Genomic DNA, 25,814 nt, shown 5'->3' with positions numbered 1-25,814 from the left:
GCCAATTAGTCCCACTTCCCTGCTTTCCCCATCGCCCTGATATATTTCTCTCTTCAAGTGTTTATCCAATTTTCCCTATTGAAAGTTACTATTGAATATTCTTCCACCACCCTTTCAGGCAGCGCATTCCAGATCATAACAAATCACTGCATAAAAAAATGTTTCTTCATTTCACCTTTGATTCTTTTGCCAATTACCTTGAACCAATGTTCTCTGGTTATTGACCCTTCTGGAAATTATTTCTCCTTGTTAACGCTACCAAAACTCTTCAAGATTTTGAACACTTCTATCAAATCTCCATTTAACCTTCTCAGCTCTAAGGAGAACAACCCCAGCTTTTCCAGTTTCTCCACATTATGGAAGTCCATGCTCCCTGGTAACATTCCAGTAAATCTCTTCTGCATCCACTATAAGACCTTGACATAATTCCTTAAGTGTGCTGCCCAGAATTGAACACTGAGCTGAACACTGAGGTTAAGCTCAGGCTTAACCAGTGTTTTATAAAGGTTTAGCATAATCTTGCTTTTGTGCTCTAGTTATAAAGCCAAGGATCCCATATGCTTTTTTAAGAGCCTTCTCAAATTCTCCTGCCACCTTCACAGATTTGTGTATGTACACCTCCAGGCTCTCTTTGCCTGCACCCCCCTCTAAAATTATACAATTTAGTTTATATTGTCATTCTTCAGTCTTCCTACCAAAATGTTCCACATTTTCATTTTTATCTGCCATCTGTCTGCCCATTTCACCAGTCTGTCTATGTCCCCCGAAGCCTGTTACTATCCTCTGCACTTACTATGGGCTGAATTTTATCTGGCCCTTGGAGACAGGACGGGAGGCAGGGTGGCAGACAAAATAGCATGCAGGGGCATTGGGTGGTGTACTTGACGTTCTGCTGCCACCATGCCATTTTGGTCGTGGCAGGGAAGGTGGAGGATGGCCCTTCTGCCCGAGGCCAATTGAGCCACTTAAGTGGCCAATTAAGGGCAGATTCCCAACTCAGCTCCCATTCAACTAATGTTGGAGGGGTCTACCGCCATGTGGAGGCACTGCCATGTGAGACCTGGCAGACTGCTAGCGGGCTCATGGTGGGGGTATCCCTCATTTAGGGGCAATCCATGGCCCATGGAGGGGCCCCTGGCAACAATGGCAGCTCCTGTCGCAAGATGCTCCCCCCACTGCACTGACCAACCTCTCCCATGTTGGGGTCCGCCTGACTGGCCCAGTGACCACAACCCCACTTACCTTGGTCCCAGGACGGTGTCTATGAAGCTGGTTTGGGCCGGGTGTAGTCCCAGCAGTGGCCACCACTCCCGATGGCGCTGCTGGGACTGCTGAGCTGTCGGGCTTCTGATTGGCTGGCAGGTCTTGGGGTGGGATCTTGTCCCTTAAAGAGGATGGCAGCCTCAATGGTGGGCAGTTAATTGCCTGCTTGCCGTTGAATTCGGCCGGGGTTCCGACAAATGGTCAAGGTGGGATCGCTCCCCGCTTTCCTGCCTATTGCCAGCACCCCCAGCACCAAAATAAAATTCAGCCCTATGTTTCCAACTTTTATATTATCTGCAAACCTTGAAATTATGCCCAGTGTACACAAGTCCAGCTCATTAACATATATATCAAAAAGAGCAGCGGGCCTAATACTGACCCCTGGGGAACACTTTCGTCCAGTCTATAAAACAACCGCTCACCACCACATTTTGCTTTCTGTCCATTAGCCAATTTCATACCAATGCTGCTACTGTCCCTTTATTCCCATGGGCTTTTATTTACTCCAAGTATATTATGCAGTACTTTATCAAACACCTTTTGAAGTTCCATATACACATCAACTGCACTGCCCTCATCATCCCTCTCCATTACTTTATAAAAGAACTCAATCCAATTAGTCAAACATGATTTGCCTTGAACAAATCTGTGCTGACTTTCATTTACTAGCCCATACTTTTCCAAGTGCTAATTATTTGCTCGATTTTCTTTTTCTTTTGGGCCTCCTTATCTCGAGAGACAATGGATACGCGCCTGGAGGTGGTCAGTAGTTTGTGAAGCAGCGCCTGGAGTGGCTATAAAGGCCAATTCTGGAGTGACAGGCTCTTCCACAGGTGCTGCAGAGAAATTTGTTTGTTGGGGCTGTTGCACAGTTGGCTCTCCCCTTGCGCCTCTGTCTTTTTTCCTGCCAACTACTAAGTCTCTTCGACTCGCCACAATTTAGCCCTGTCTTTATGGCTGCCCGCCAGCTCTGGCGAATGCTGACAACTGACTCCCACGACTTGTGATCAATGTCACACGATTTCATGTCGCGTTTGCAGACGTCTTTATAACGGAGACATGGACGGCCGGTGGGTCTGATACCAGTGGCGAGCTCGCTGTACAATGTGTCTTTGGGGATCCTGCCATCTTCCATGCGGCTCACATGGCCAAGCCATCTCAAGCGCCGCTGACTCAGTAGTGTGTATAAGCTGGGGGTGTTGGCCGCTTCAAGGACTTCTGTGTTGGAGATATAGTCCTGCCACCTGATGCCAAGTATTCTCCGAAGGCAGCGAAGATGGAATGAATTGAGACGTCGCTCTTGGCTGGCATACGTTGTCCAGGCCTCGCTGCCGTAGAGCAAGGTACTGAGGACACAGGCCTGATACACTCGGACTTTTGTGTTCCGTGTCAGTGCGCCATTTTCCCACACTCTCTTGGCCAGTCTGGACATAGCAGTGGAAGCCTTACCCATGCGCTTGTTGATTTCTGCATCTAGAGACAGGTTACTGGTGATAGTTGAGCCTAGGTAGGTGAACTCTTGAACCACTTCCAGAGCGTGGTCGCCAATATTGATGGATGGAGCATTTCTGACATCCTGCCCCATGATGTTCGTTTTCTTGAGGCTGATGGTTAGGCCAAATTCATTGCAGGCAGACGCAAACCTGTCGATGAGACTCTGCAGGCATTCTTCAGTGTGAGATGTTAAAGCAGCATCGTCAGCAAAGAGGAGTTCTCTGATGAGGACTTTCCGTACTTTGGACTTCGCTCTTAGACGGGCAAGGTTGAACAACCTGCCCCCTGATCTTGTGTGGAGGAAAATTCCTTCTTCAGAGGATTTGAACGCATGTGAAAGCAGCAGGGAGAAGAAAATCCCAAAAAGTGTGGGTGCGAGAACACAGCCCTGTTTCACACCACTCAGGATAGGAAAGGGCTCTGATGAGGAGCCACCATGTTGAATTGTGCCTTTCATATTGTCATGGAATGAGGTGATGATACTTAGTAGCTTTGGTGGACATCCGATCTTTTCTAGTAGTCTGAAGAGACCACGTCTGCTGACGAGGTCAAAGGCTTTGGTGAGATCAATGAAAGCAATGTAGAGGGGCATCTGTTGTTCACGGCATTTCTCCTGTATCTGACGAAGGGAGAACAGCATGTCAATAGTCGATCTCTCTGCACGAAAGCCACACTGTGCCTCAGGGTAGACGCGCTCGGCCAGCTTCTGGAGCCTGTTCAGAGCGACTCGAGCAAAGACTTTCCCCACTATGCTGAGCAGGGAGATTCCACGGTAGTTGTTGCAGTCACCGCGGTCACCTTTGTTTTTATAGAGGGTGATGATGTTGGCATCGCGCATGTCCTGGGGTACTGCTCCCTCGTCCCAGCACAGGCATAGCAGTTCATGTAGTGCTGAGAGTATAGCAGGCTTGGCACTCTTGATTATTTCAGGGGTAATGCTGTCCTTCCCAGGGGCTTTTCCGCTGGCTAGGGAATCAATGGCATCACTGAGTTCCGATTTGGTTGGCTGTATGTCCAGCTCATCCATGACTGGTAGAGGCTGGGCTGCATTGAGGGCAGTCTCAGTGACAGCATTCTCCCTGGAGTACAGTTCTAGGTAGTGCTCAACCCAGCGGTCCATCTGTTTGCGTTGGTCAGTGATTATGTCCCCCGATTTAGATTTGAGGGGGGTGATCTTCTTGATGGTTGGCCCAAGAGCTCTCTTCATGCCATCATACATTCCTCTGATGTTTCCGGTGTCTGAGGCCAGCTGAATATGACTGCATAGGTGTTGCCAGTAGTCGTTTGCGCAACGCCTAGCTGTTCTTTGTGCAGTACTTCTGGCTGCTTTAAGTGCTGCGGATGTTAAATCGCTGGGAGCTTTCTTGTAGTTCAAAAGTGCAATGCGCTTAGCGGCTATGACAGGTTCCAGCTCTTCATTATGAGATTGAAACCAGTCTGCATTTCTCTTCGCACTTTTGCCGTAGGTGGTCAAAGCTGACTCATAGATGGCGTCTCTGATGTGGGCCCACTTGGTCTCAGCATCCCCTGTGGGAGTGTTTTGAAGGGCTGTTACAAGTGAATTTAGAAATTTTTGTAACAGCTGTGGGTGAGAAATTCTGCTCGTGTTGATGCGCGGGTGGCCCTTCTGCTTGGAATGATGCAACTTCTTTGGTCTGAGTCTAACCTTGCTGCACACCAGGGAGTGGTCGGTGTCGCAGTCCGCACTGTGGAAGCTGCGTGTGATTTGAACACTGTTTAAGGCGGCTCGCCTTGCTCGATTAACCTCTTGAAAAGTTTCCCAACCACTGACATTGGGCTGAGTGACCTGTAATTGCTGTGTTCAACCCTCTTCCCTTTTTTGAACAGGGATGTAGCAGTTGCAATCCTCCCAGTCTTTTGGCACTTTCCCAAATCTAAGGAGGATTGAAAGATTGTGGCTGGAGCCTCTGTAATTTCTACCCTTATTTCCCTCAATGACTGAAGATTCCCTGTGGCAGTGGGGTGACCACCTCCTGGTCCATATGACCCAGGAAATTATCAGCCTCCCATATGTCCTACAGTGACACCAGCAGCTCCTCAAGCTCAGAAACCCTGAGTTCGAGCAGTCGAAGGCAGTTCCTGCACAAGTGGTTATGCAGGATATATGAGCTTTCCTGGAGTTCCTACATGGTGTGGGAATTGCAGGCAATGGGTCTCAACGTACCCACCATTCTATTTTTATATTGGCTAGGATATTATGTGGCCCCCTGAGGCAGGGGTGGAGGTGGGGTGGGGTGGGGGGGGCACGGAGTATTACGACGGGTGGCGGAGGGCAGAGGGTCGGGGTCGCAGGACCGTCACCTCCCCATCACCAAGTGATCTTTCTGAGGAAGGGATAGGCTAACGATGGCCTTCCAGCCTGAAGACCAATTGAGGACCTTAATGGCCTATTAATGGCCAATAAAGGGCCTCTTTCCACTGCCGCTGGGATCTTAACAGCAGTAGGGAGGGGGGGGGCCTCCACCATGTGGAGAAAACACCTTGTAACACGAGGCGCCTTCCCTCCAGGCTTGGGGAGGGGGTCACTCCTCTGTGGGCAATTTGTGGCCCACAGAGGACTCCCACCAGGAAACACAGGAACCAGTTTACTCCTTGGGACCCAACCCCCCCCCCCCTCCCTCTGGACTACACGACCACCGCCCCCCCCCCCCACCTCCACACCTCACCAGGGCCTTCTGGACTGGCCCCAGTGACCCCACCTCACTTAGCTCTGGTCCGGGATTCCAGTGCTGGACCTGGGTCCAAGGCCTCTGCAGTACTGGCAGCGGCCAACGCTCCTGGTGATGCTGCTGATACTGCTGAGCTACAGGCCCTCTGATTTGCCAGCAGCTCTTGGAGGCGAGATCTCCGTCTTTAAAGGAACGGGGATTCCGGCTGCTGAAACTTTGATTTATAAAGAGTGGTGGATCGCTTCGGGGGGGGTGGGGTGAGGGGCATAAAAAGGCAGAGGCAAGCTTTCCCCTGCCTTTTCGGCCTGGCACCAAGAGCCCCACCTCCAGCACAAAATCCAGCCCAGTATGTCCCTCTTATGTAAATGTATATGTTTTATCTTTGTACCCACTTTACTCCTAATTTTTTTTTTACTTAATATTTATCAAACAAAATTTGACACCAAGCCACAGAAGGAGAGGTGACCAAAGGTTTGGTCAAAAAGGTAGTTTTTAAGGAGCATCTTAAAGGAGGAGAAATAGAGTGGCAGAGAGGTTTAAGGAGAAAATTCTAGAACTTAGGGCCTAGGCAGCTGAAGGCATGGCTGTCAATGTTCCTTTCCTGTTTTATTCACAAACGTGACCCTTTCCACCATCTGTAAGCCCCACATTTAGATAGACCAGATGCTCCCCTGGACTCTGAGCAAGGAAGATTTTTACTACAATCAAGACCACTTAAATAAATAACTGATTAAAGATTAAATGTTTGAGTGAATAAAATATCCATGCACAGATCCTTTTTATAAAAGCAAAATACTGCGGATGCTGGAAATCTGAAATAAATTTATTACAGATCCTTTTTTCTCTTTTCTAATAATAGTTGTTCCTATTAAATAAATTTTAAATGAATAAAACATTTAAATTAATTGAAGGTGGATTGTAAAGTCATGTTTTTTCCATTTAAGTGTTATTCTGCCTCACTACAGTCAATGGGCAGAATTTCACGAGGAGTCGGTGGTCCTGCCCACTGGCTAAAAAGTCAGAGCTGAGCCTGCCCCCACTGGGCCTGGAAGCCACGCTGTTATTTTGTGTGGCTCAGGCCCTTAATTGGAAGAAGTCAGAACTTCCGCCCCTCTGAGGCAGGATGCCCAACCTCCAAGAGCTACCAGCCAATCAGAGGGCCAGCAGCTCTTCAGTCCCAGCAGTGCCACTGGGTCATAGAGCAGGGCAGCAGTGTAGTTTTAGCGAGGGTTACCCTCCTCCCCCCGTGGGGCACAGTGAGGCACCCCCACAGCCCACAAGGAGGCTGCCAGGTATTACTGGGTGGCCTCCTCAGATGGCAAAGTGGCTGTTCGTGACTGGTAAAATACTAGTGGCAGCAGGAAGTGGCCCATAAGTGGCCATTAATTGTCCGAAAGGCGGGCAGGCTGCTAGCCACCGCCCCTGCTGCTGGTGAAATAGCAGCGGGGTGGGTAGGCAATGGGCATGGTACCCCTCACCTCCCACTCGATCTTCCAGCCCCCATCTGCCTCCTAGCCTGCTCCGACCCCTAAACAAAATCGTGACCAATGTGTTCTCTGGAGTTTAGAAGACTGAGAAGTGGTCTCATTCAAGCATTCAAAATTCTTACAGGCCTTGACAGGGTAGATGCAGGAAGGATTTTCCCCTGGCTGGGGAGTCTAGAACCAGGGTACACAGTCTCAAAATAAGGGGCAGGCCATTTAGGACTGAGATGAGGAAGAATTTCTTCATTCAGAGGGTGGTGAATCTTTGGAATTCTCTGCCCCAGAGGGCCGTGGAGGCTCAGTCGTTGAGTATGTTCAAGACTGGGATCGATAGATTTCTACATAGTAAAAACATCAAGGGATATGGGGATAGTATAGGAAAATAGTGTTGAAGTAGAAGATCATCCATGATCTCACTGAATGGCGGAGCGGGCTCGAAAAACTGACTGGCCTACTCCTGCTCCTGTTTCTTATGTTCTTATATTCTTATGCTGTTAAGCTCTTTACAAGTGCTTTTGCCTGGTAACCAATTTCTGTGATGTTTCAGAATCTTCACCTCATCAGATGTTAGGGCTTAAGCCCTTTCGGCAATCAGTGTGAAAAGTGCTTTTGTTTAGGTGTGGAATCCACCTCACTAAGTGCTGATGATCAAGCTTTGTCCTGCTGTTTAGTGGCACGTAAACTCTATGGTTACAAACTGACCGTAAATTCTGTCCCAGTGAATAATGGAAACATCATTTCTCAAGAATTAAGGTTCTCTATCTTGCTGATAATTGATTAACTGTAAAGAAAGAAAAAGAAAGACTTGCATTTATATAGTGCCTTTCACAGCCTCAGGACTCCCCAAAGTGCCTTACAGCCAATGAAGTACTTTTGAATCGTAGACACTGTTGCAATGTAGGAAATGCAGTAGTCAATTTGTGCACAAGGAAGCTCCCACAACAGCAGTGTGCTAATGACCAGATAATCTATTAATAGTGATGTTGATTGAGGGATAAATATTAGCCAGTAACTGCGGTATTACTAGATTTGATTAAAAGGCTATTTTTATATGTTTGTTGCACTGCACTGTAATTTTTTAAAATCATCGGCAGGATGTGGGCATCAATGGTAATGCTGGTATTTATTGCTCTCCCCTAGTTGCCCAATTGAGTGGTTACCTAGGCCACTGCAGAGGGCAGCTAAGAGAAAACCATATTGTAGTGGAGTTGGAGTGCCTTATAGACCAGGCTGGGTAAGGACAGCAGGCTTCCTTCCCTAAAGGATATTAATGAGCCATTTGAGCTTTTACGACAATCCAACAGCTTCATGGTCACTCTTGCTGATACCAGCTGCCCATTTCCAGATTTTTTTCAGCTGAATTCAAATTTTCAAACTGCCATCTCATTCTCTGGGTTATTAGTCCCAGCTGTTGAATCAATAGTCCAGTAGCATAGTGACTACATCACTGTACCTGTTTCGATGTGTATATTGCAATGAAGTAAATGACATCAATATATTTTCCGTTTTCCACAAGAACTGTGTGACTGTTATTACAGGACTGTAATTAGAATCCAGTTTGAATTCTATTGTTAGCTTCTTGTCAAATTTGTTACAACAGTTCAAAGAATTATAGAATAGTACAGTAAAGAAGCAAGCCATTCGGCCCATTGAGTATCTAATTAGCCCTTTCGAAGATAATAGTTAGTCCCACACCCCTGCTCTTTTCCCGCATCCCCACAATTTATTCTCCTTCAAGAATTGATCCAGTTCCTTTATGAAGGCTAATATTGAATCTGATTTGACCCCATCAGGCAGTACATTCCAAATCCTAACCACTCATTGCATTAAAAAGATTTTCCTCATGTCCCCTCTTTTTTTTTCAATTTAAATATGTGCTCTCAAGTTACTGACTCTTCAGCCATTGGATGCAGTTTCTCTTTAGTTAATCTATCTAAACCCTTCATGATTTTAAACACAAAAGCAAAATACTGCGGTTGCTGGAAATCTGAAATAAATCATAAAATGCTGGAAGCACTCAGCAGGTCAGGCAGCATCACTGGAGTGAAAAATACAGTTAACATTTCAGGTCGATGACCTTTCTAGCGTCATCAACCTGAAACGTTGGCCGGCATTTTACGCCCCCCGCACCCCCCCGCAAAAGTGGGCTGGAGGCGGGGTTTGGGGGGGGTGTGCGTAAAATTGAGTGGGAGGCAGGGTGTGACATTTCCATCATCTTCACGCCCCTGCTGCAATTTTACGAGTGTTTATGCTCCACTTGAGCCTGTTGCTGCACTTGGAACACTGCTCTGCCCTTTCTAAGAAAAAAAGCAAAATACACTGGATTCTGGAAATAAAAACAGAAAACGCTGGAAACACTCAGACGATCAGGCAGCATCTGTGGGGAGAGGAATAGAGGGCTAGATTTTGTGGTAATGGCAGGGTTTCCAGCACTGGGCCAAAAAGGTGGGAGAAACCCCGCCTCAGCCTTTTCGAGTCTGGTCGGCACTATCTTCCCTGGTTCAGGCACTTTAAAGATGGGGATCCTGCCTCCCTGAGCTGCCAGCCAATTATAGGGCCAGCAGCTTAGTGGTATCGGCAGCATCACCGGGAGCAGTGGCCCCTCCTGGCACTGCAGAGGCCTTGGACCCAGGCCCAGCACTGGAGTCCTGGACCTCAGGCAAGTGAGGTGGGGTTGCTGAGAGCCATTCTGGGAGGCCCTGGAGAGGGGGTTGGGAGCGTGGGTGTGAATACTTTCCACTTGCCTGGATGGGTGCAGCTCCAACAATGCTCAAGAAACTCGACATTATCTAGGACGAAGCAGCCCACTTGATTGGCACCCCATCCACAAACATTCACTCCCTCCACCAGCGACGCACAGTGGCAGCAGTGTGTACCATTTAGAAGATGCAATACAGCATCTCACCAAGACTCCTTCGACAGCACCTTCCAAACCCGCGATCTGTACCACCTAGAAGGACAAGGGCAGCAGATGCATGGGAACAGCACCACCTGCAAGTTCATAAGAACATAAGAAATAGGAGCAGGAGTAGGCCATTCAACCCCTCAAGCCTGCTGCGCCATTCAATAAGATCATGGCTGATCTGTCCCAAGCCTCAACTCTTTTGGGCCTGCTCCGCATAACCCTCGACTCCCCGAGATTTCAAAAATCTATCTACCTCCTCCTTAAATACATTTAGTGACCTAGCCTCCACAACTCTCTGAGGTAGAGAATTCCAGAGATTCACCACCTTCTGAGAGAAGAAATTCCTTCGCATCTCCGTTTTAAATGTGTGACCCCTTATTCTGTAACTATGTCCCCTAGTTAGAGATTCCCCCACCAGTGGAAACATGTTCTCAACATCTCCCTGTCAAGCCCCCTTAGAATCTTATGTTTCAATAAGATCACCTTCTAAACTCCAATGAGTGAAAGCCTAACCTGTTTAACCATTCTTGATAAGACAAGCCCTTTATCCCAGAAATCAGGCTAGTGAACCTTTTCTGAACTGCCTCCAATGCTAGTATATCCTTCCTTAAATATGGGGACCAAAACTGTACGCAGTACTCCAGGTGTGGCCTCACCAATACCCTGTACAGTTGTAACAAGACTTCCCTATTTTTAAACTCTAACCCCCTAGCAATAAAGGCCAAAATTCCATTTGCCTTCCTAATTACTTGCTGCACCTGCATGCTAACCTTTTGTGTTTCATGTACAAGAACACTCAGATCCCTCTGTACTGCAGTATTTTGTAGCCTTTCTCCATCTAAATAATAATCTGCCTTTTTATTCTTCCTACCAAAGTGGATGACCTCACACTTTCCCACATTGAATCTGCCAAGCTTTTGCCCACTCATTTAACCTATCTATATCCCTTTGCAGATTATTTGTGTCCTCACCACAACATGTCTTCCCACCTATTTTTGTATCATCAGCAAATCTGGATACACTACACTCTGTCCCTTCCTCCAAGTCATTAATATAGATAGTAAATAGTTGAGGCCCTAGGACCGATCCTTGTGGCACCCCACTAGTTACGGCTTTCCAACCTGAAAAAGACCAATTGATCCCGACTCTCTGCCTTCTGTATTTTAGCCAATCTCAATCCATGCCAACACATTACCCCCAATACCCTGAGCTCTTATTTTGTGCAATAACCTTTTATGTGGCACCTTATCGAAAGCCTTCTGAAAATGCAAATACACCTCATCTACCGGTTCCCCTTTATCCACTCTGCTTGTTATATCCTCAAAGAACTCTAACAAATTTGTCAAACATGATTTCCCCTTCATAAAATCATGTTGACTCTGTCTGATTGCATTATGTTTTTCTAAATGTCATGCTATTTCTTCCTTAATAATGGACTCTAGTATTTTCCCCTCCAAGTCACACACCATCCTGACTTGGAACTATATCACCGTTCCTTCACTGTTGTGGTGTCAAAGTCCTGGAACTCCCTTCTTAACAGCACTGTGGGTTTACCTACACTACATAGACTGCAGCAGTTCGAGAAAGCAGTTGACCACCACCTTCTCAAAGGCAATTAGCAATGGGCAATAAATGTTGGCCTAGCCAGCGATGCCCACATCCCCCAAATGAATAAAAAAAAAGAATTCCCAGCCTCTGGCCTGCTCTAGTAGCTACAGTATTTATATGGCTAGTGCAGTTAAGTTTCTGGTCACTGATGACCCCCACCAGGATATTGATGATGCGGGATTCAGCAATGGTGGGAAGGGACTGGACCAGGGGAGAAAAGATAGAGTCAAGATAGGAAGAAATAAGTTCAGTGAGGCAGGAACAAGCTGAAACGATGAATATACCAGGACAATCCTCTTTGTGGATTTTGGGAAGCAGGTAGATGCGGGCTGTCCGAATTGTGGGACTATGAGGTTGGAAGCTGTCGAGGGAAAATCTCTGGAGGAGATGAGGCAAGTGGCAGTCCTGGAAACAGTGGCTTGATATTTGGTGGTGGGGTCATGGTCCGGGGGAGGTAAGAAGAAGTGTCTGAGAGTTGGCGCTCAGCCTCTGCAAGGTAGAGGTCAGTGAGCCAGACAACAACAGCACCACCCTTGCTCGCAGGTTTGATCACAATGTTGAGGTTAGCCCTGAGAGAACGGAGTGCAGCATGTTCGGAGGGAAACAAGTTAGAGTGAGCGAGAGGAGCGGAGAAGTTGAGACAGCTGATGTCATGCCGACAGTTCTCAACAAAAAGACCAAGAGTGAGTAACAGGCCAGAGGGAGGGGTCCAGGTGGAGGGAGAATGCTGGAGGCGGGTGAAAGGTTCTGCTGGTTGCGGGGAGGACTTCTGATCAAGAAGTGAGCCCAGAGGCGAAGACGAGCTCAACGTCATTCTGAGTGTGAAATTCATTGAAGTGGGGTGTAAGGGGATAAAACTGAGTCCTTTGTTAGGTACAGATTGTTCAGCGTCAGCGATGAGAAGGTCAGAGGATTTTGTGAATACATGGCAAGGGATCAGATTAGGAGAACGGATCGGGGCAGAGGGAAGTGAAAGGGGAGAAGGATCTGGAGGGGCGTTGGTACCCATGAGCTGCTGGAGCTTGCGTTCCTTAACACCTGAAAGGACGAGAAAAAGTTTTTTGTTCATGCGTCGGATAAGACGAAGGATGAAATGAAACTGCGGAGTAGAACAGCTTTGAGATCAGGTGAGTCGGTGCTTCTGGAGAGAGAGGTCAAGTGTGGTGGCTCATGGCACTGAGTGTGGATCTCAGGATGCAGCGAGAGCAGCAGTCCAAGGAACATTATATTTCTCGGAGATACCTGTAATCCTGGGTGGATTCAAAATCTGAAGGATGGAACTTCAGTTGAAAGCCACGTGGAATAAGTCGGAGCCAGAGCCAGTCACTGAGGAAAGTGAAAATGAGTTTTGGTAGACACCTTATCAAATACCAGGAGTGAAATAGAAAGCAATGAAGGTGAACAAGGTGAAAGAGACAAACGGAAATCCCGTCGGAGAGAAGAACAGGACTTCTTCAAGTTAGGCATTCTTGGAAGAAAAGTGACAGTGAATTAAACACTAAAATAAAAGCAAAATACTGCAGATGCTGGAAATCTGGAAATTTGGAACTGTTGGAAATTTGTTATTGTTTCCTTCTCAGTTGTTTTGAGAAGTCTAAATGCTGATCTCGGTAGTTCCATGCCAGATCAGAATTTAAACTGAAGGCCCAGTTCACTTTATGAGCTTTTTAGGCCTGATGTATTTCATTTTCCCTTGAGCAACTTTTAATATGCCCCTAATATTTTTTTTGCCTACTCTTTCACACTGAAAAAATTAACTGTAAAGCTGAATACAGGGGCTTACTTCTGTTTTACTATATGGGTAATCATGGTTACACACATTCCTAATTCAGAACTTGATCATAAAAATAGACTGGTCCAAATTGATTACCGTCTAAAGGCCTGAAGAAGTAACCAAGAAGCATCGATGATTAGGTTATCAGGTCCTCAGAACCACAAGGAAAAAAAAAGGAGTGCAAACCAAATGAGGCCCAGGCTAAACACATACCAACTAAAAATTGGGAAAAACCATCTTAAAAAATGAATAAAGAGTTCATGTGCCTCCCTGAAAATCCAAAAAAAATGAACAGGAAGGAGGTGAGAGACCAATATTGCAGGCAGTGAGAAAGAGAAGGGGAAAAGGGTAAGAAAGAACAAAAATAAAAACAGCTACTGGTCCCCATCTCATTTAGCTAACAAGAGCTACATTGAGAAGATGAGTCAGGGTGTCATAATGGCATAAAGAAGGAAACCACCTGCACAAAAATATCATTGCTCTAACCTTCTCTGTGGTCTATTTTCCAAAGTCATGACAAGAGTTAAGGTATATAGCAATAAACTGTTTTCATTGGTTTGCAAGACAGTGAGGAGAGGGAACATGTTTAAGATAATAACAAATAAAGGAGGTCGAAAAGATGTTCATTACACTGAGGGTGGGGAATGAAACCACCTACAAACCACTGTAGAAGCAGAGTCCCCAAATTCTTATAAAAGACAATTAGGTAAATGCAGCTTGAAAAGGAGGAATATTAAAGGATACCAAGAGCGCACAGATGAGATTAGATGAGTATAAATGTTCTCATCATTCAAAATATTCAACATAACAAAAAAGAAAAAAAGACTTGCATTTATATAGCACCTTTCACAACTACCAGACATCTCAAAGCACATTACAGCCAATGAAGTATTTTTTGAAGCGTTATCACTATTGTAATGTAGGAAAGGGTTCAATACATGGAAATTCTTCAATTAGACAATGTTGATCTTTTCTGGAAGAACTCCAATTGTGGATTATTAACATATAATAAATACATTTGGAAAGCATTTTGTGAGTAGTGAAATACACTTGATTGTGTATATGCATTACATTTTGGGCAAAAATGTGATAATTTCTAAATGGTTCCCATTGTATGTATTCTAAATTTAACAATTATGAGGATATTGCTGAAAATCAAGACATGTTGTCAAAGCTTTTCATCTTTCAATCATCAGGACAATCCACAAGAACACCAATGTAAGGGAAAGCAACAACCTTATACTATTTGAGAAGCAAGTGCTGATTGGTTGGCACATGAACTCTGATTGGTAGAGGTGTTGCCGTGGCGAATGCACCAGTTTGCGATGACTGACAGTTAACCACCAAGCTTTGTTTGACTCTGATTAGTCAAGGCATTGCCCTGAGGAATGAACCAGCGACAGGCTGTCACTTATTTTGTTTAACTGAAATAGGCGCAAAGTTTGTAGTGCATATTCTTTCTGTCTGCAAAGAACATGTGTATTATTATATGTATCTTCCAGTACACACAAATGTGCCACACTGCGAGCCCTACTGGCAATCTTAAATTGGTTGTCAGCGTAATTCTTAGCACACTGAGAATTATTTAGCAAATATTGTCCAATCACAGAATCACATCTAATGTTGGACACTGTGTTTTGCGTTTTGCAAGCACGGGCTGGTTGGGTACGGCCTGTACCTTGCCCGTTGCGATCAGCGGAAGGGACGTGTTGTTTGATACGATCTGCCAGTCTTTGGGACGTACGGCCTATATACCTAGCATCACACGGGCATTGAAATTCATATATCACATTATTCATTTGTGTGATGGGCAGGATGTCTTTTTGGCTTGACGGCAGCATCCTGTTAGTGGCGAACACCATACTTGTTGCTACTGCATAGTAGTAGTGTAAAACAGCTAGCTTTACCTGTTGCTCAAATTTTTGGGATACATTACCCTTCCATTACATTACCCTTCCAGACAAACTTATGAATGGGCCTAAGACCGTCATTTTCGGCCCTGAAAAGTGCCCAGTCTACCTCAAATTACCCTGAACTCCATCGGCTACAAATTTGCCCACTCGCTTAATCTGTCTATGCCCTTTTGTAACTCCCAATTTACTTTGCATCCTAACTTGGTCATCTGCAAACTTAGTGTACAAATCTCTATTTTCTTCATTCAAGTCATTAATATATATAGTTCAAAGCTGAGACCCCTGTACAGATCCCTGGGGAACACCACTTGTTATATCCTCTCCATCAGAGAATTAATCTTTTACACCTATTGTCTGGACGGAATCTTGTCCACTTTGTTCCTGCTGAAATGGCTTGAAAACCCAAATTCCTAATTGGCGGGCTTTGCTGAGGCTTTTTCCGAGAGCGACAAATTAGCATCTTGCCTCCAGGCTCCCCAACCAATTAGGGAGGGTAGGCGGGATGATGCAGCAATTCTGCCAAGGAAGGATTGCTAATTAAAGGGATGGATTATAAAGGCTTACCAGCATTTGGATTTTTGAGACTGCAACAACCACAGGCATAGAGAGGAGTCCTGGGAAGGTTGCCCCCACACCCCCTCCCCACCCCCGCAACCAGATTTCTCTTACCTGGTGGTCCTGCTGCAGGATCTGCAGTGAGAGGTACCTTATCAGCCACTGGCAATGCATTCCCACCTGCGCTACTGAGGAGGAGATCTTGTTCCATAAGACTGCAGATGTCAGTAGCAATCTGTCGTGAGAGCCTGAGCCTCTGGCAAAACTGGTGCTCAGACATGACGAGAGAGCTGATTTTCTGCCTGTTGATTTCTTCCAGCTTGCCTTCCAGCTGGATCTCGATGTCCATCCCCTCCCCCCTGTGGAGGGGCATGCGGCTGAGGAGAAGGCAGCTGGTGCTGCTGCTGGAGCAGTTGGCAGTGGTGTGGCCTTTCCTCTTGCCCCTCAACAGAGATGGAAGGTGGAGCTGCATAAGCTGCTGCCATGCCATGGTGAAGGCTGGCAGCAGGGAAGTGCTGCTGAAGGTGACTGAAGTGCTAAACAAGTGACGTGCCTTCCAAGAAGTTGGCAATCACCTGTCAAACAGTGAAAGCGCTCTCTGAGAGAAGTGCTTTGAACAGCAGCCTCTCACCTGGACATGGCTGGAGCATTTCAGTGCAACTGATCAAAGCCATTCCCGCTTGTTAGTTTAATTGAAGAAGCTTGTTCCGCTGTGCACTCGCCTCGGTGACCCTGGCAAGGTGCAGACACAGTGCGGAGAGAGGAATGTGTGGTTAAAAAGGCTCCTAAGTGCATTTTTAATCACCTCAATTGCTTTCCCGTCAGACACACAAGGGGTTTTCTGCAGGACTCGAAACCTGCCCTAAGGAAAGCAGGAAAAGTGCCCGGTGACTCGGGATCTCGACCCGGCATCATTTTCAGGGATTCTCTCACCCCCTACGCACCGGAATCTGCCTCCACCAGGCTGGGAAATTTGTGCCCTCTATGTCTTACCTCCCAAGCAATTGCTGACATGCCACAAATACTAGCAGATGATTGGGAGAATTTAGGGCCTCTCTCTTGTACAACTTTGAGTTTGAATATTTTTCTGATCACTTGTGTAAATTTTCTTCTGGTCCTATGTGGTGCGTAGTGGAATTTAATGAAAATTTGATACCAATTTGTAATTACAGTTTGAGAGATTGCTGCTGGTTGCATTTTGTTCACAATCATAACCCAAGGGCTTTTAATTTCGATTGTTCTTATTTGTTTTACATAATAATAAAAATAATAATTGGCATTGTGAAAACTCATCAATGATAGTGATTTACTTTCAGGAGGAAAAGACTTTTGAAACTTGTGACTTGATGGACCAAATGGCCTATTGCTGCGCTGTAGCGTTCTGAGATATGACACAGTTCATGTAGTGAGAGGGCAATATTTAGTACTGCAAAGCTGCAATACAGATAATGTTTCAAACCCATTTCATTTTCAGTATGTTTCTCTGGAACCATCTGGTTGCTATTTGCAGCCCCCACACAGTTGGATTGTGTCCCAGGCCCAACCATCTTCAGATGCTTCATCAATGACCTTCCTTCAATCATAAGGTCAGAAGTGGGGATGTTTGCTGATGATTCCACAATGTTCAGCACCATTCACGACTCCTCAAATACTGAAGCAGTCCTTGCAGAAATGCAGCAAGACCTGGACAATATCCAGGCTTGGGCTGATAAGTGGCACTTGCGCCACACAAGTGCTAGGCAATGACCATCTCCAACAAGAGAGAATCTAACCATCTCCCCTTGACATTCAATGGCATTACCATTGCTGAATCCCCCACTATCAACATCCTAGGGGCTACCATTGACCAGAAACTGAACTGGAGTAACCATATAAATACCGTGGCTACAAGAGCAGGTCAGAGACTAGGAATCCTGCGGTGAGTAACTCACCTCCTGACTCCCCAAAGCCTGTCCACCATCTACTGGGCACAAGTCAGGAGTGTGATGGAATACTCTCCACTTGCCTGGATGGGTGCAGCTCCAACAACACTCAAGAAGCTCGACACCATCCAGGACAAAGCAGCCTGCTTGATTGGCACACCAACCACAAACATTCACTCCCTCCACCACCGATGCACAGTGGCAGCAGTGTGTACCATCTACAAGATGCACTGCAGCAACACACCAAGGCTCCTTCGACAGCACCTTCCAAACCCGCGACCTCTACCACCTCGAAGGACAAGAGCAGCAGTTGCATGGGAATATCACCACCTGCAAGTTCCCATCCAAGTCACACACCATCCTAACTTGGAACTATATCGCTGTTCCTTCACTGTTGCTGGGTCGAAATCCTGGAACTCCCTTCCTAACAGCACTGTGGGTGTACCTACCTCACATGGACTGCAACGGTTCAAGAAGGCAGCTCACCACCACCTTCTCAAGGGAAATTAGGGATGGGCAATAAATACTGGCATAGCCAGTGACCCCCACATCCCATGAATGAATAAAAAAATAATAATTTACAATAAGTTATCACAGTTCAACGTCACCTGAAACTGCTCGTTTATCTTCTTTTCTCTCCTACCTAAAGTGTATAAAAGTGCTACATTATTTGAATAAATAAAGATTTTGCTTTCTTATACTAGAATAAAGACGCCTGTTTTATAGTCACCATATTATGTCATTTAAAGGAGAATTGTCTTCATTAATAAGTCATTGAAAAGCTTTAATTTGAAAAGGAGGAAACATACATCATTATTCATCAGAGTGACAGTACATGTAAATGCACAATGGCGCGTCATCACATTTTAAATTTGCAAACATGTCTCTCAAACATTTTAAGAGAAGATGGAGAAAATTTTTCTGATGGAGATAAAGTCCTGCCACTGGGGCCGAAAGCGGGAGCCGACCCCATGCTGACAGGGGGTGGGACCCCAGGGCAGCATTTTACCAGCGACAGCCAATTGACAGGCCGCTACTGGAGGACTCAATGCCGAGACACCCTCAAAGCAGGTAAGTTTGTTTTAAAGGGGGGGGATGGGGGGGTCTTCAAGCAGCGTGCCATCGCTGCAAGGGTGGCCATTGCTGCCACGGAGGTCCCTCCGTGGGCCATGGAATGGCCTTTAAGGAGGCCTCACCACCCTGGGAAGCCACAGGGATCCCACCAGCAGGAAGTGTCCTTTAATTGGGCCCTTAAGTGGCTCCACTAAGGTTCCCACCACTGGTAATATGCAATGATGGCAGGAATCCTTCCCCCACCATATTACCAGTTTTGCCATCTCTCAGCCCGCCGCCATAGGGCTGGGAAAATTCAGACCATAGGTGTCTCTATCAGTTACATTTCTGTGTATGAAATATTTCATGATAATCAAGTTTAAAAGTCATTCTGTTTGCTTATAAGTAAATGGTTTATTCAATACTAACCAGGTCACTGTAATGCATTGGTTGCCAACTCAGTCAAGCATGTACTTAGCATGTTCTGTTTTCTTTTAGCCTCTTTGAAGATGAGATTATGTCATATGTTCCAGCACATGTTTCGTTTCACCCAGGATACAACTACTCTCCCCGTTGCTCCCCTGGGTCTTCACCTCAGAACTCCCCAGGTGAGTTGGATTGAATTTTGGGTTTAGCATTAGAACTGTGTAGGTGCACATCCTATCATTGATGTAACCTGAGATAAATAACCCAGCAGAGGTCAGACTGCTGGTCAAAGTTCGAAAAGCAATCAGAAAATAATCTTGTGTTCAAGCTGGTCAACTTCTGTAAAAAGAATACCACCAGCCCTGCATTTCCGCTGGAACTCTGCAGTTTTGTCAAGTAGAAGTAAGGCTGTGCCATAAATTCTAGTTATTCTTTCTTAGTATCAAATTTCACATTAGATCGTGGAGAGAGAGGATGAGGGATTCATACCAGTTCTATGATTGGTTAAAACCATACCATAAACCACTAATGAACCCAAATGGGTTGAATTTTGTATCAATTGCCCATAAATAGACACACCTCTGGCATAACAGAGCACATAGTGGTTGGAGATCAGTGGCATTGGGTCTCTACCCATTTTGTCAAATACCATCCAGGAGCTTCATTATGACTTTAACGTGATAACAATGGCATCATTTCATCATCCCCATGACTTCAATCCATTTTCACTGATTCCAAATGAATTCCTAACAATTTCCATACACAATGGGTGTCCAGGAGTACTAAGCAGCTGCTAAAGGGTACTATTGAAATGAGAAAGGGTCAAGGGACTGCAAAGTACAGGTTTGGCAGCAATTTCAAGCAATTTCATTTCAAGCCAAAGTGTTTTTATTTTGTTCTATTCAAGGTTTTGAAGCCACTTAGTTGCAGCTAAAACTTTGTTCCATAGTTAGTCACTGCCATATTTTGAATTGCTTTTGGAAAGTGTGGACAATGGGTTTCTCTATTGGAATCTCAGAAAGTTAATGTTTTTGAAAGAAGGGAAGAAGGAAGCCAGGCACATGAAGACTGTTCACATCTGCCATTACTCTTCACACCCGCTAATACCAGCAGAGGTGTCTTTACTTCAGTTTGTTCGAGAACCTGTGTTTAGATATGCTCCAATTCACCTGTGTTGTGCTGTCTATTGCAATCTACCCTGTATCCAGACTGCAGCATGGACAGAGCACTGTCAGTGGATGTGACCCACAGATGAGACAAGCTTATGCTCAAAGAACTGGTTTTAGTCACTATTGTAATCTGTAAGGTCATGGCTTGGCCATGTGAGCCGCATGGAAGATGGCAGGATCCCCAAAGACACATTGTACAGCGAGCTCGCCACTGGTATCATACCCACCGGCCGTCCATGTCTCCGTTATAAAGATGTCTGCAAACGCGACATGAAATCGTGTGACATTGATCACAAGTCGTGGGAGTCAGTTGCCAGCATTCGCCAGAGCTGGCGGGCAGCCATAAAGACAGGGCTAAATTGTGGCGAGTCGAAGAGACTTAGTAGTTGGCAGGAAAAAAGACAGAGGCGCAAGGGGAGAGCCAACTGTGCAACAGCCCCAACAAACAAATTTCTCTGCAGCACCTGTGGAAGAGCCTGTCACTCCAGAATTGGCCTTTATAGCCACTCCAGGCGCTGCTTCACAAACCACTGACCACCTCCAGGCGCGTATCCATTGTCTCTCGAGATAAGGAGGCCCAAAAGAAAGAAAGAAAAGGTTCTTGAAAACTTCACTGCAAATGGGTTTTTCAGGAATATATTCACCATGATAACACAATTTTCATTTTGTTTGATAGGCATGCAGCGAGCAAGTGCAAGGGCTCCTGCACCATACAGGAGAGATTTTGAAGCTAAGCTGAGAAACTTTTACAGAAAGCTTGAGGCCAAGGGTTATGGGCAAGGACCAGGAAAAATCAAGTAAGGAGCTCACTTTTATAATTTCTTCATGATATTGCCAATTAAATATGGTTCACTAACTCACACCTGCAACACGGAGCTTTGTGAACCAGACACACATGGAAATTTGCACATGGAGGTCTATGGGGCCCACAGGATTTACTGTACCTGACAATTAATGGATGGAAAATTTTGTGGTGCAGCTGGTCTCTTCATCCAAAATCTTGATATATGCTCCTGGCACACAAGCTCCATGGCAAGAGCACAAATTTATTAAAACTGCCCTATACACTGAACACATGAATAAACATAATTTAGTCCATTTGTTGTAAATCCTGACAGCATAATAAGATGTGACGTGAAAGCATATTCTTTCTTCCTTTCCAAAAAGGCACTATCTTCCTGAAAAAGGGTTTTATTCAGGGACAGAGAAAAAAAAACTTGCAACATCACAACTAATGACACAATGATGCATTTCATTCTGGTTTAGGCCATTATGTTGTATATTTCCAAAAAAAACATCTTATGAAGGTGAGGCCCATTTAAGAGGCTTGTTAGTAAGTGAATAACCCAAATCAAAAATGTACATGCATTCTCCAAGAAAAATAATTTTGGACTTCCTAAATATAGCTTACGTGTGCTTGCAATTATGAAAAAAAGTTCCTTGCTGTAAAAATCCTGCTGGCAGAACTACAGCCCATCCAGCTGCCTCTACTGCCTCACTCTGTCTCTGCTCTATCCTTTGCAGGTTAATTATACGTCGGGACCACTTGCTGGAAGGTACCTTCAATCAGGTTATGGCCTATTCACGCAAAGATCTGCAACGGAACAAGCTGTATGTCTCGTTCGTTGGAGAAGAAGGGTATGGAGTTTCTCCATGAGTTTGATACTGATTGGATATTGTTTAGTTCCCCCTTGCATTATACCAACAGCACTGACTGATTCCCTCATTAACCATTACTTAGGGAAAGCTACAGTCACCTTGTCAAAGTAACCTTTATAGAACAGCTGACTTTAATCATTAAAGCTCTATTGCAAAATGTTCCTAAGACTGATTAATCCATTTGATTCCTGATAAAGGTTGCAAATTCCCAGTAAAGAAATGCTTTAAGCCCTTATTATGTGTCTAATCAAATTAATATACATTGTACACAGCATATTTGTACAGGTTTATTGCACAGTATGATTTGAGATTGACCAAATAACAAGACGTCCTGTTCGGCTAACAGCTTTCAATAGTTTATGTACTTAATAAATCCATTCATTACAATGTAAATTCCAGGCAAATCCACAGGCATGAAGTCTCCCGCATTCTCCTGACATCAGCAGATTTTTCATATTTACTCCTCGTGCATTAAGGATTGATCACAGCTCATCCTGTTTTATAAAGTTTGGTTCCAAGAGACTTTTAACCTTTCCTGACCTTTTGCATCACACAGAAATCTTTTTTTCTTTCTGGAGACATTGAGGCAAGAATTTCTCTGGTGTTTCCCTGGTACCTATAACTCTGATGGACAAGAGGAAGCACTCCAGCACTCACACCCCCCTGCACCAGCCCCCACCATGCCCACCCGCCACCCCCCCCACCCCCCTCCCCCCCCCACCACCACTCCCCAGGAAATGTTTGTGACCTTAGTGATGTGGTTATAATGGGTCTCTGCTAATTATGGGAGTGACCAATTTGCCTTGTATGGGGTGGAACCCCCAGCCACCCTTTGAAGGGAGCAGAGCCAGTATGGGGACTCCCTATGATGAGAATTCTGCCTGAGTTGGGACCCAGCATATCTCTGGAGGCCTTTATGCTGAGTGTGCTGAAGTATACCAGACTCTGTATGAGTAACAGTGGGCTCCAGTGGTGGGGTCCATTGAAGTATCCTGGACCTCCAAAGAAAGAGTTTATTTTCTAAGAAAGAACAGCTCGAACTCCTTATACAGAGGGCTGACAGGATCAGGAAGGGACCTGACAAAACCCCAAAGGGGGCAGGTGCTAGAGATGCCAGCCACTTGGGGCAGGCACATGCTTATAGTGGTACTTGTACTCACCTTCCCCATATAAATTCAGTAAGCTATGACTGACTCCAAAAACTCCAGCAGGGTCAGCACAGGAGGGCACTGCGATGCACTGTCCTGGTCAAACCACCAGGATCACGTGCCAAAGAATTTCAGGACAGTGCACTTTATACCTTCCCTACATTACAGTGCTACCACCATTGAGAACCCAGACCCAGTGCCAGTGCTGTAATGTAAATAGCAAGAGGTGATGTATGCCTTCTCCATCAGCAGTGCAGCCCACCATTTCTGCAGAAGGCAGGCGAGCTGAATGCCCAGACAATCCTGTATTGTTTTCTATTTACTGACCTGCACTGGCCTATCTGAACCACCAGTGATTATTCACTGACTAGAAATGCAAGTCACCTTTGCAACTTTCCAGCAACTGTACCTATACATTTTTTAATATTGCTGCTGGTCATTGTAAATGTGGCAGATTCCATAGCACTGGAGCTCTTGCATGTAGCTCCCTTTTGAATTAGTTCTTTAATGTAAAATTCCATATGAATATCTATTAATTAAACTCAAAGCTGGATTCAACATAAACCTTGGGAATGGCTGAAGGAGTAGAAAGCAATGAGTCATGGCTGAGGAGTCATCACAGGGCAGGGGTGATTTTGAATGCGGCACCTTAGGGCTCAGTGTGATTCTGAATGAGGCAGCTTAGGGCTCAGTGCTGGGATCACAAATGTTTCTAATTTACATAAATGACCTGGATTCAGAAATTCAATGCAAAGTATTCAAATTTGCAGTTCATACTGAAGTAAGTGGCAATGAAATTGGAAGAGGCAGATCAGAAATTACAGATTGTTTTGGGCAAAATTCAGACAAGTGTAACATAGTGCACAAAGCAGGAACAAGTAGGCAACACACATACCATCATGAAAGGTGTTGAAATAGCTAAGGATAAAATTGAAAGAAACCTAGGAGTCTTAGTTCACTGGATGCTAATCATGTCTGACCAATGAAGAGCAGCAATCAATGAAGTCAACCAGACTATTGAACTGCACACCAAAGAGAGTAGAAAATAAGTCAGAAGAGGAAATACTCAAATTTTGTCGTACTCTGATCAGATCACATTTTGAATGCTATGTTAAGTTCTGATCATTGATGCACAAGAGAGACATTCAAGTGCTGCAGGCAATGCAGAGACAAGTGGTTAGGGCTGAATCCTAGTGCCTGGATTCTGAGTTATAAGGAAAGAGTGGAGAAGGTTGGGATTTTCAGCCTAGAAAGTAAGCATCTGGGAGCTGATCTTATAGAAATATATGATTGTTAAGAGAATTGAAAAAGTAAACCCAGAATAATTATTTAAAGTAAATTGCAAGAGTTGAAGAAGTGGACACAGGTCCAACTGGTAACAGTACATTTATCACTGATACCAAGAAATTATTTTGTAAGAGTGACCAGCATGTATCATAGACTTACAGATAGAATAGTAGAGGCAAAAAACTGGAATCATTAAAAAAAAAATTATTCTAGAGCTGCACTGAAATTGCATTTAAGTGATGTGGTTGAATTAGGTATTCCAATATGAAAGAATATGTGGTTTAGCACAGTGAAATTTTGTGCCTACCTCAAAATTGTGTTGACATAAAATGTGTGTTTAACTGCCTTCGACTACATATTGTAATCATCATTGAGATGACAGCTATATCAAAAATGTTTATACAGGAAACATGCACACTATTATTTCATTGCCAACTACTGTTAAGGCAAAGTTCCAGATAAATTGAATAAGACTTGTGATAAACTGTTATTCACTGAACAGAAATCAATCAAACCCGTCATTCAAATTGATGTATGAAAATGGCTGCCACATTTACCTACTTAACAATTGTCACTGCACTTCAGAAGTATTTGTCTTGTGTGAAACACTTTAATGTGTTTCTGAGATGTGATGCAGTGCTGCATACATGTGCCTTTTATAAAATTTGACAGAAAATATCACCTGTCGGCCAGTCTGTAGACAGAAACATCTTGCCCTATCTGCAAAAGTGTGAATTATGTTGATGAATGCTTGATGTGGCCGCATTTTGAAAGGGCCATGGGCCGGGAGCTGGTGCAGTTGCGATTTAAAAATTGTGGTCCCGGTGGTCACTTCCAGAACCCGATGCCTCCAGGACAGTCCACAGTTTTTAATGTGGGCGGTGGGGGGGGGGGGGGGGGTGTGGGAGGGAACGTGGAAGCTGCTCACCTCAAATTAAGAGCCCATTGAGATCCTTTAGGAGCTCGTTAAGAGGCGGAGGAGTCCGTACCATAATCTTCAAAGAGGAATCTGGCGAGCCCAACTTGTCTGGTGCATGATAGTGCACAGCTGTCAGGCTCGCAGTGGGAAGAGGCTAACCTTGTTGTTTGAGCAAGAAATCTTTTCGGCCCATGGGGATCTTGGGCCTGGCCCAGCGCAGGACATTTTTTTTGTTATGGAGCCGCTGTCTCACTTGTTCATTCTGCTGGCCTTCTAAGGAGCTGCCTGCTCTCCTCAGCAAAGCAGCAGCAGGCCCCATCATGGCTGCCACCTGCCTTTGCCTCTGGTGCCAGGCAGGCAGCTCCTGCCTTTAGCAGATGCTCGGTACCACTAATTGGACACTTAGCTCGTCTCCTGTTCCATCAGGCCATTACCATTTGAAGATTGCATCATGTTGGCAACACATAAGGGGCGCGGGGTCGGGATGCGAAGATCATCCGGGCATCGGTTCCCAGCCCCATTTTGAAAACCCGGCTCCAAGAGTG

General features: G+C 45.3%; 1 protein-coding gene across 2 annotated transcripts in view; it reads left to right on the top strand.

Moving 5' to 3' along the window:
- Positions 1 to 25,814, top strand: part of LOC137347289 (E3 ubiquitin-protein ligase HECW1-like) — a 630,030-nt gene that overhangs the window by 473,208 nt on the left and 131,008 nt on the right. For both annotated transcript variants that reach the window (XM_068011682.1, XM_068011674.1), the window contains 3 exons: positions 19,160 to 19,269; positions 20,933 to 21,053; positions 21,781 to 21,894. In XM_068011682.1, the coding sequence (XP_067867783.1) occupies positions 19,160 to 19,269; positions 20,933 to 21,053; positions 21,781 to 21,894 (345 nt within the window). The remainder of the gene's footprint in view (positions 1 to 19,159; positions 19,270 to 20,932; positions 21,054 to 21,780; positions 21,895 to 25,814) is intronic.

The sequence above is a fragment of the Heterodontus francisci genome, chromosome 2, assembly GCF_036365525.1.
Source record: "Heterodontus francisci isolate sHetFra1 chromosome 2, sHetFra1.hap1, whole genome shotgun sequence".
NCBI classification, from domain to species: domain Eukaryota; kingdom Metazoa; phylum Chordata; class Chondrichthyes; order Heterodontiformes; family Heterodontidae; genus Heterodontus; species Heterodontus francisci.
Note: the sequence above shows the minus strand (reverse complement) of the source record. Positions and strands in the feature narration are given on the sequence as shown.